The 11,279-nt window shown below is 48.2% G+C and overlaps 1 protein-coding gene across 2 annotated transcripts in view; it reads left to right on the top strand.

The window, feature by feature from the left end:
* DIP2C (disco interacting protein 2 homolog C) overlaps positions 1 to 9,734 on the top strand; it is a gene marked incomplete at both ends in the record, with an annotated part of 371,916 nt that extends 362,182 nt beyond the window's left edge. For both annotated transcript variants that reach the window (XM_080716999.1, XM_080717000.1), the window contains 5 exons: positions 216 to 273; positions 2,562 to 2,636; positions 3,569 to 3,743; positions 5,749 to 5,872; positions 9,482 to 9,734. In XM_080716999.1, the coding sequence (XP_080573125.1) occupies positions 216 to 273; positions 2,562 to 2,636; positions 3,569 to 3,743; positions 5,749 to 5,872; positions 9,482 to 9,734 (685 nt within the window). The remainder of the gene's footprint in view (positions 1 to 215; positions 274 to 2,561; positions 2,637 to 3,568; positions 3,744 to 5,748; positions 5,873 to 9,481) is intronic.
* Between the last annotated feature and the right edge of the window lie 1,545 nt (positions 9,735 to 11,279).

Consider the following 11,279-nt stretch of genomic DNA (forward strand, 5'->3'; position numbering starts at 1 on the left):
GTTTCAAAATAAAGGGCCGGGGGTGTACCTCGAAGGTGGAAGACCCCTGAATTCAATCCCCAGCACCACACACACACACACACACACACACACGCGCGCATGCAAAAAAAAAGTTCTCCAACAGTCCGTAAGGCCCATGACCCGGTGCAGAAGATGGCAGAGGGCGCCGTGGCACAGAAAACGTGTTCAGTGACAAGTTTTGTTTCCCTTTGCAGAGTCCGGCTGGTAGAGAGAGGGTCTCCCCACAGCCTGCCCCTGATGGAATCGGGAAAAGTGAGTATTGAGGGGAAAGAGCCCCATCCCTAAGTGTGATCCTGAGTGTGATCCTGAGCGTGTCAGCATTGGAAATTTAAGAGTTGTGTTTTGTAGGATTTATTTTTTCCAGAAAGCTTTGAGAGCAATGTATCAGAACTACCAATGGCCATAAGTACAGCAGCCCCAAATAATTGTTTATCAAGCAAGTTAGGTGTTTTTCCTCTCATATCAAAGGTGGGAAATAGGTATCCATGGCATTATGAAACCACCAGGAAGGAGCCCAGGTGCCTTGGAATTCTGTAAGGTCTCTGTTTTTAAGGTTATCTTAGGGTATAAAACTGCTGCTTCACCTCCAGTCGTTGTGTTCCAACTAGCCAGGAGGAGAAACAGAAATAGGAAAAAATGTGCAAATGTGGGGAAGGTTTCCAAGTTATATTATACTTCAATCCCATTGGCCAGGACTCTGTCACCTGGTTACACTTAGCCAAAGGGAATATTGTACACTACCTTGAAAATTTATGGATCTAGTTTAAAATCAGGGTATCTACTGCTAAGATAGCAGATAAAGAATGACCTGCCACAGTAGGTAAGTTTATGAGCTAAAGGGAGAGTCATATATTTAAACATAAATGAAGATATGTCCCCACCCACACAGTCACTTGGCTCCAGTTTTCAGGTCCTTTTTCCACTTGACATTCTAAAAGTCTCATGTTGCTCTAGCCTTGAAAATCTGCATCTCTGTGACTTTAAGTTAGATGTGTTCATAGAAAATTCTCAGTAGGAAGGAGCTTGGTACCATCTTAACATAATCTAGTCGAGTATTAGCTACAGAGGCTGGAGCTGTCAAACCTCAGATAATCGCTTCAAAAGCCTTTCTGTTTCCACCATGGGATGTTTTGCTTTGTCTCGACTACCTCATTTTGATGTAGCTGAACTGAAGCAGGCTGTGTTTGGGATTTCAAGAATGAATATTTGTCCAGGCATGTTGGAGCACACTTGTGATCCCACTACTTGAAAGAATGAAATAGGACAATCACGGTTTGTGGCGAGCCTCAGCTATTTAGGCCTTCCACAACTTGGTGAGACCCTGTCTCAAAATAAAGAATAAAAAATAGGGCTGGGGATGTAGCTTGCAGTAGAATGCTCATGAGTTCCATTCCCAGTGCTGCAAAAAAAAAAAAAAAAAAAAAAAGGATTTTTGATTCCTTTGACATGTGCTGTTGGAGGAGTTTGGACCATTACTAAGATAAATGTCCATTGAGAGATTTCAGGTCACCATCCTTTATAATAAAATGTTTACCTATAGGGAAAAAGCCTGCCAGTGGCTTGAGTTGAACATCTAATGAAAGAGAGCTGGACATTTAGTACAGGGTCTTCCTAGGTTGCTGAGACTCTTGTTAAGTTGCTGAGGCTGATCTCAAACCTGGGATCCTCCTGTCTCAGCTTCCCAGGCACTGAAATTACATACATGTGCCACCATGCCTGGCTGACACAAAATATTTTATCTCTGGTTATCATGAAAGCAGCTTGCTACTTATTTTGCCAAAATCATTTGGGATTACCTCTAGTCCACGCTCATCCTGGAAACTTTGCTGCGTAAATTCCCAAGTTCAAGGATGATTTCAAACATCACCCTCCATGTACATCCATGTGCCAGGATATTAAACTGTATATAAATAGTCCTGTGTGATGCTTACAATCCCTGTACTTGGGAGGCTGAGACGGGAGGATCACAGGTTCGTGGCCAGCCTACACAACTTAGTGAGGCCCTCTGCAACTTACTGAGAACTTGTTTCAAAATGATAAATAGGGCTGTGGATGTAGCTTGTGAGTAGAATGCCTCTGAACTCAATCCCCAGTACCATGACAAGTAAAAAATAAAATAGTGCTGGGGGTGTAGCTTAGAGGTAGCATGCCAATGGGTTCAACCCCCAGTATCGCACACACCAGAAAAAATTAAATAAGTTCACAGAAATAACTGAGAGAGGTCCTATTTTGTAAGCGTCAGGCTATGATAAACCCCATATTATGTATTGTGTTTTGTTCGAAATTCTTTTTTTAAATGATTTTCAGCAGATTTAGGGGTTTTCCAGCTTTATTATGATATGGTTAATGTTCAGAATTCTTCAAGGTCTCTTATAACAAGGTAGCTTTAGAATGGCATGTTCCTTTGCTTGAATGCTGTTCTGCTTCCTGGGCAATCTTTTGAAAGGAAACAGGCCCTTGGTGTGCCGATGAGAACACACTGGTTCGTATCTGATTCATGCCTCTCCCCATTGACAAGAGCTGTCTCTTCTGCCTAACAGATACTTCCTGGGGTTCGGATCATAATTGCCAATCCAGAAACAAAAGGACCTCTGGGGGACTCGCACTTGGGAGAGGTGAGTTATGGGGTGTTCCTCAAGAGCAAATCCTGTATCTGCTAGATGTCTTCTGTGTTCCTTCACCCCAGCGAGAATTCTCACCCCAGTGCACCTTCTGCTTCATCGGGGCAAGTCCTGATGGGCTGAAAAGTAACTCGAATCTTATGGCTTCAACCACTCCATGAAAGTTCAGAATTTTATGATACATTGCTTCAAAGAAAGCTCAATGTATGTCAACTGTATCTCCTTACCTCTTGGCTTCCCAGCCCTTCTGATTATTTTTTGTTTTATTTTTGTGATGCTGGAGATGGGATTCAGGGCCCTGTGCTTGCAGGGCAAGCACTGTACCACTAAGCTACATCCCCAGCCCCTCCGCCTGAATTCTTAACCACTGATCCTCAATAGGCCCTGGTGCTACTATTTTTAATCTATTTTTGAATCTTCAGTGAATATGCTTTAAGAAAATTTCCAATAGATTTCTGGCTCGGTCGTGAACTTGGCTTAGTGTCTTTCTTGCAGGGATCTCTGGGTGTCTATGCATCTCCCCAGAAACCTGCGCAAGGTAAACATCTTTTGCAGCCCGAAGAAACTTTTACTATTGCTGAATCTAGTATACTGAGTTAAAAATGTCCTGTTAAGCCGGGCGTGGTCGCGCACGCTTGTAATCCCTGCGCTTGGGAGGCTGAGACAGGAGGATCGCACAGGTTCGAAGCCAGCCTCAGCTACTTAGTGAGGCTCTCAGAAACTTAGTGAGACCCTGTTTCCAAATAAAATAGAAAAAAGGTCTGGGAGTATAGCCCGGAGGTAAAAAGCCTCTGGGTTCTACCCCCAGTACCACACACACACACACACACAAAAAAAAAAAAAAAAAAAAAGTCCTGTTAGCCTCTGTCCCCTGCAAAGCATCTCGGCTTAGCTCATCCCCGTTGACATTTTTCCTTTGTTCACAGATCTGGGTTCATAGCGCCCACAATGCCAGTGGCTATTTTACCATTTATGGAGATGAATCCCTCCAGTCGGACCACTTCAACTCCCGATTGAGTTTTGGAGACACGCAGACCATCTGGGCGCGGACAGGCTACCTGGGCTTCCTGCGTAGGACTGAGCTCACAGATGCAAATGGAGGTGAGTCTGGGCTGGGGACCCCACACCCTTGATGAAGGCCAGGCTCCCCAGACAACAACGGCAGGTCTGAGGGTCGGGGCAGCCAGGACCAAGCGTGCACCCGCAAAGAGCTGAGATACAAAGGGAGGGAAGGAAATCGCATCCAGTGGGTCCTCTTGAAAACCAAGAGCAGCCTTTATGCCACTGGCTAGGACTTAGCTATCAATTCACTGGAACCAACTTCCGGACAGGGCACCCTGGAATCTGCGCCTATGTAAGACAGGGCAGCCCTGAGACTCTGTCTTGGCTGGGTGATCACAGAGCACGGGGCAGTGGGTGGGCAACCCCGGAGAGAGTGAGGCTGGGGTGTTTCCTGAAGCCATGACACAAATGCAGCCCACAGGATTGGGTACACCTCTGTGGTAGGACCCTTGCTTAGCATGCATGAGGCCCTGGTTTTCATCCTTAGCACCACAACACAAAACAACTACAGAAAAAGCTTGTTGGTATCTTGCATTCTCTGCCGACTCCAGGGTCCCTTCTGGCCTCCTGAGTCTGCTAATGTAGAGACAGGACTTGTATATTTCATGAGGACAGAGGCCAGGATGCTTGGTGAGACGCTGCTCACCAAAGCCCTGGCTTCCTAGGCATCGTTGAGGCTTCCCAGCTCACTGACATGCTACATTAACCGAGGGAGATGGTCCAAGAATATTCTGGAATAACACTTGCCTTGTGGGCAGTCAAAGACTAGTTGTCGTAAGCAGGCTGTCTGGGGTTTCTGCAAGAAGCTGGATTCAGTGTAAATAAATTTGATGGCAGTTTATGCTGCCCAAGAAGAGCCAGGAGAGTCCCATCCTGCTGAACCTCAGGGGTCAGGGACAGCAATCATTACTATTTCAGGAACCCCCTCCCTGGTCCCTCAAAGATGGTGTGCTCCCCACAGCAGGAGAGGAGAAGGAGTCCCATATTGAGACCGCGATAGAAAAACATCTTCAACTTGGCTTCCCTGGCTTAGATCAGAAAAGATTTATGTCCTGGAATTACTTTACATATAACTCGTTTCTGTCAAATTTGCCCTGATATATACTTCCCACTTAAAAAATCAAGAGTATAGCCAGGCATGGTGGCGCACGCTTGTAATCCCCGCACTTGGGAGGCTGAGACAGGAGGATCACACGGGTTCGAGGCCAGACTCAGCTACTTAGTGAGGCTCTCAGCAACTTAGTGAGACCCTGTTTCCAAATAAAATATTTTTTAAAAGGTCTGGGAATATAGCCCGGAGGTAGAAAGCCTCTGGGTTCCACCCCCAGTACCACCAAAAAATAAAATAATAATAAAATAAAATAAAAAATTAAGAGTATATTTTCTTCTTAAGGAAAAATAAGGCTGACCTTATTTCCATCATTATTATTGCAAAGCTTGTGTGAAAGATAATCATAAATTTCACAGCTCCCTGGGCCAAGGAACTCTTGGTTCATGAACACTACCAGGAACCATGCTTGCTTTTCCTGACTGCCTCTGGGATCGATGTAACAACATCTCGAGTGATCAGAGGGAACTGAGTAAAGTGAGGCCAGGCTGCATCCCATGTGTCTTTGGGCAGGTGAAACCCTTGAAGGACTTAGAGGGTCTGGCCCGAGGTGATTAAGCTATTAATTACTAAGCAGAGCGACCTTAGTCCTTAGTCTCTGTTGATGAAGATGCAGCCATGTTCCTGACCATGATGTATAGAAGTTGACCCAAGAGAAGACTTCTCTCTGAGGGTTGGAGTCAGATAAGAGAGACCGCAAGTGGCTGTGGGCTGCTGGGGCGGGGGACACTTCCCAGGAGCTCCTCTCCCTGCAGCAGCCGTCCCTCTGCAGAGCTCCCCCAGCAGAAGGGACCAGCCATCCCTAGATCAGCGATCCCCTCTCTTGGCATCCCTCACTCCGGGGAAACAGTTGAAGGTTGAGAAAGGAAAGGGGAGACAGACGGCTAGTTAGCTGCGCGCAGTGAGGAGTCTCACACCTGCTTCCTCTGTCGGCAGAGCGCCACGATGCGCTGTACGTGGTGGGGGCACTGGATGAAGCCATGGAGCTGCGGGGGATGAGGTACCACCCCATAGATATCGAGACCTCGGTCATCAGAGCACATAAAAGCGTCACCGAATGGTAAGTGGCGGGGTGGGTGGCACGCTTGTACCCAAGTCAGGAGCAGAATTTCTTGGCACATGGAGAGCGCAACGGTGGAAAGCTTCCAGAAGATAGCAGGGCACAACTGAGCGCACGATCGATCGAGGTGAGCCTTTGTCTTTGGGGCTGGTGGCAGTCGAGCGGGTCCTGGCACGGAGTTGGGACTTTCTACGATACTTGGAAATGAGAGACTTTCACTGCCACGAAAATGTCCTCGTAATGCTTCCCAGGAAGCCAGGTTGCTGCTGGGCATTTTAATTGACCAAAGCATGGTATAGGGGAAAGATAAGGAAGTCCAACACATAAGCAAAGAAAGTACTTTGCTGTTGGTTTGGGAACTGTGGAAAGTGGCAAAATCCTGTGGAAGACTTTAAATGAGATGCAAGCTTATGGCCAAGCTGGTCCAGAGACATTTGCAAAGGAATAGTTAAGCCGGAGCCGGGGACCAGGAGGTCCACCAAGTAGATGGATGCGAATTCTCCTACCTAGAGGCAGCACCTGCTCTTGCTCTCCTGCCATTTCTCCATTATGAAGTGCCCCGTGTATTCTTATGCTTTATGGGAAATGGCAGGTGTGTCCCAGCCCCCATGTGCAGGTGCACACGGACCACATACACCGTAACCTGAGTAAGACGCCCGAAGTATCGAGTCAGCCGGGGCCAATGAGCAGGTCCAGCTCGCTCGGTGCCTGTTCTTATTCCACACAGAGCAACATGAATGGCTCAACACCATTTTCTCACTCACAGGCTTACCTTGCTAGGGCACCATGGCCACAGCCCAGTCAAGGGCTTGGAAACCAAGCGCCATCTTGGGAAGAAAATGAGGGCAGCTCGTGCCAGAATCTCTCCTGAGCAGCGTTTGTGTGGAGCTTGTGAGCTGATTGGTTTGCGGCAGCCGGGCTGGTCCTTACTGTTGTTTACTGACTCTCAGTTTGAGCTCTAGGCACATAAAAGAGATAGGGTTTGCCCACCCATGAATGGCCTGGGGTTCAAGCTGCCTTCATCCTGTTCACTTTCCAAACAAACCCCTCAAATTGTCAGAGTTAAGCAGGTGTGGTGAGGCAAGCCTGTCATCCCAGGCCTTGGGAGGCTGAGTCAGGAAGATCGGGGATTCGTGACCAACCTCAGAAACTTGAACTTTCTCTGTTTCAAAATTGAAAGGGCTGGGGTGTAGCTTGGAGGTTGAATGCACCTGGCTTCAAACCCCAGAATAATAAAAAAAAAAGTGTTGGGCGTGGTTAGCATATGCGTTTATAATCCCAGCACTTGGGAGGCTGAGACGGAAGAATTACGGGATCAAAGCCAACTTCAGCAACTTGGCAAGGCCTCCTGCAACTTAGATCTTGTTTCAAAAATGAAAAAATAGTGCTGGGAGGTAGAGCTCAGAGGTAGAATGCCCCAGAACCCCAAAAAAGATAAAATCCAGAGCGGCCTTTTTACCCGAGTATGGAGAGGACACAGACCATGAAAACAGCAAAGCCCTGGAAAAATAGCCTAGCAATGGGCGCAGGCCATACATACCTCCACTGTCCACCTAAGTAGCTACAGATATCAGTGACACCTTTCCATTTCTATATTTTTTCAGGCAGTTTTTTTTTTTTTTTAAATAGGGGCTGCATGACCTCCCCAAGGCTCCGCCATTGGCTCTCGGCCCATGATTTGTAGTCTAAAGGTTATTGTATTATGGGCTGCGTGGCTTCCCTCTGGCCCAAGAACCATCCCACCTGGTCAAGACGGAGGGGTCTCCAGTGCATTTCTTCACATGAAGGCCAGTACCCATGAACGGGGAGTGTGAGGCTTTATTCCGACAGACTTTCAAGATGTTGGAAACCGTTCAGACAGGAACTTCTCCCTCCCAGCATCCCTGCTTTTCCCCAGCGTATACCCCCCAGTTGCCTCACCCTGAGAAACCCTGTATCATAGGACGCTGGGTGCTTTCCGTGTTCAGACGAAGGCCAAGCAGATCTGTTTCTTTGTTGATGGACTTGCAGTGTTGAAACAGCATGGTCACCTGGGAAGGCTACTGGGAAGGTGTCCGGGCTCCGCCCCTGGCTTCCTGGCCAGCCCCGCGGTAATTGTGGTCATCACCCTGGGCCCTCCTTCAGGGATGGAGAGGCTTCAGGAATGGCTGAGGCAATTCCCTCAGGGCCGTGCCATGGATTTCAAACACCCTAATAGAATTAAACCCAGAGCTCCCGAGAGGTGCGCAGTCTCTGATAACACACTCACAGGCTCTATGAAGCCACGTTTCAGTGTCACAGGAGCCACGTGAGTGGACTCACACACCGCACGGCGTCTTGGAAATGGTTCTCAGCCTGCTCTTCTCCTAGGAATGCAAGAATCCCAGGGTCACCCCTGAGAGGGAGACGTGGGGCTCATTCTGTGGCTCCCCCTTCTGTTCAAGCACGCGTCTGGGCCCTGATGAACAGGCCCAGCACTTTTGTGGCGAACCTAATCTCACACTTTTTAGAAAACAATGGTGTGTTTTTTGAAATACATCCTGCCTCCAGTTAGACAGAATCTGTTGTGAATGGGGAGGTGAGACCAGATCCCAACATCCCTGGAGGCTGGACCTCTTATCCAGGAGGCCTCTCTGCCTTCTGGACCTTCTCCACCTTCTGGACCTTGGTCTCCTCCACGTTGTCCCCTCCGCTGCCAAGCAGAGCAGGCTCTGTGACTATCAAACTCCTTAAACAACCAGCCCTAAAAGCCAACTTTGCAAGGTTAATGTGGATTAAAATGTAAAGTGCTGGGTGTGTGCTTCCAACCAGCTGAAGAAATGAGTGTGGTCCTCTTGCTGCTGAAAGCTAAGTGCCAGGAAGAGGCTCCCTCGCTTTCTGCATTAGCTCTGCTGCATTAGCTCCATCTCCAACCCTCACACTCCAACACAGAACCATCTCTTGTGCCTGCGTGCGGCAGGCGACTGGCCAGGTCAGCTGGAGGTGCTGTTTGGCTGGACTCGGGACCAGAGGCTCTTCCCCGCAGGGCTGTCTTTCTCTGCAGCCAGCTCAGGTGCACCCCTGGGAGTGGCAGACCACTGCAGAACCAGCCCCAATACCCCAGAACTTCCCGAGCCACTGTTGACAGCCACATGCTCATAAGCAGGCCACACCCAAGGGTGGGGAAGTGTGCACCCCATTGGGGGAATAATTAGATCCAGCGAGCGCTGATCAGATCAGGAGAGCGGGGCCAACAGGTCGCTCTGCTACCATGCGCGCCTGCTCGGCAGCAGAGCTGGAAGCCAGGCCCAGGGTTGCTTTGGGGGCACACGCAGAAGGAAGCTCACCATGGGCTGTAATTCTCTTGGCAGCGACAAAGAGGCAGATCTGAAACCCAGACTCTGCTTTGAGAGCGCGAGCCCTGCGCCAGAGAAGTAGACGGCCACAAAGCCCGAGACGCCTTGGCCAAAGCCACCAGGAAAGGAGGCAGAAGGTGGCAGCCCCTAGGCTGTGCCCGCCAGGAGACACAGGCGGTCGGGAGCGCCCCAGGCAGATTTGAACCAAGCCCTGGCGAGGGCGTTCGGAAAAGTAGTAGCATCACTAAGTAAAAGGCGCCCCAAGTAACGATGCCTTTTCTCTTCTGTCTTACAGCGCCGTATTCACCTGGACAAATCTATTGGTCGTGGTAGTGGAACTGGACGGGTCAGAACAGGAGGCCCTGGACCTGGTCCCCTTAGTGACCAACGTGGTCCTGGAGGAGCACTACCTGATCGTGGGCGTGGTGGTCGTAGTGGACATCGGGGTCATCCCCATCAACTCCCGCGGGGAGAAGCAGCGGATGCACCTCCGAGACGGCTTTCTGGCCGACCAGCTGGACCCCATCTATGTGGCCTACAACATGTAGTCTCCGCTCCTTGACTTCCCACGCACTTTCCATCGGCTGTCAGTGCTTTTCTTGGTGTCCACTGCAGCGTGCAGGAACGAGAGGCCACGTTCACCAGGACAGGACGGAGCCTGGCGTGGCGGGATGGGGGGAGGGAGGATGGTCACGCAGTCGCCCCAGCATGGAGATGAAATGTGAATTTACCGCAGAAACTTTGCGCAGGAGGACTTGGGATTGCCGCCTTCGGTTTGTTGGAGAAGTTCATTTCAAAAAACTTTTCTTTCCTTTTTTTTTTTTTTTAAATATCAGATAATAAGTGCTCTCTTCGTAAATGTGGTATTTTGTTAAGCCGAAATAGCAATTAAAAAAAAAAATCCTGCCCGCCAGATGGGTTCTTTTAAACAATTTATGTAGTGTGGCAAAGAATTGTTTTCTCTGTTTTAATGTGTCATGAAACCTTACTGACATGGATCTGTTACTAATTTAAGCCATTGCTAGAACTCACCCTTCTGGAACGTTCATTGAGGTCTGAGAAAACTTTCCAGCTAGCACCTTCCAATTAGATTTTAGCAACTTTGTCAAAAACGTGCTGAAGAATCAAAGGCTAGTTTATGGCCTTTGCAAGCTAGCATAGAATGAGAAGTTATAAAGTGTATTTCGGCAATTATCTTGCAGATATCTTTGTACTAAACTAAAAAGATAAAATAAGTTAACTTCCTCGATATGTAATTATGTATAAAATGTTTAATTTATTTTGATCTCTTTAGAAGTATAAAAGAGAAAAAAACATTCAAGAATATTAAAGTCTTGTAATGTTTGCTAATATAAAAAAAAGTGTTGTATTATCTTGCGTGGATAGTATCACAACAAATATATATATATGAAATATAAATTCACTAATGAGAAAAAAGAGATTTTAAAGTTTAAACGCAGAATTCGTCACCTGCATGGTACGCCCTCCACCGTATTCGCCCACACTTTGCCGTTGCGAGCAATCCACGCGTTGCCAGCAGCCCCGTCTTGGTTCTTCCTGGAACCAGGGGCTAGCAAGCGGATACGACTTCCACCTTCAAGATGGTGAAGGAATTGAAAGCTCAACGTGCACTAATTTTTTTTTTCCTTTGCTGTAGGGACGACAGTGAATGTGTTGATGCTGACGATGCCTAAGGGGCTCGAGGTCGGCAAGTCGTACCCTGTTCTTAGCTGCCAGGATTTGTTGCACGGTGTTTTCCAGAATTTTCTCTAGGGTCAATTTTTTTTTTTTCTTTTTTTGGTCTTTGGTATGGGGGAAAAAATTCTGTGGTCAGTTGGATCAGGGTGCGTTGATTCCCACCCCTCCCCCCCTTTCCCGATGGCCAGTGCGTGATGGGGCTCCAAAATGTTTTGGGGACTCGAATAGGTAATGTCTGCGCATCTGAAGACCCAGCTAACTCTGTGACCCTCTGGTCCCTGGGGATTTTCTAGCTCGACATTCTGAGCAAAACCCCTGCGGATGCATAAAGTAGTTCTGGCTCGAGCAAGCGATCCTCCTGGCTTTTGAGTCATCGCATCGCCTGTGGATCTGCC

Source organism: Muscardinus avellanarius (assembly GCF_963383645.1).
Source record: "Muscardinus avellanarius genome assembly, chromosome: 20".
Classification (NCBI taxonomy): domain Eukaryota; kingdom Metazoa; phylum Chordata; class Mammalia; order Rodentia; family Gliridae; genus Muscardinus; species Muscardinus avellanarius.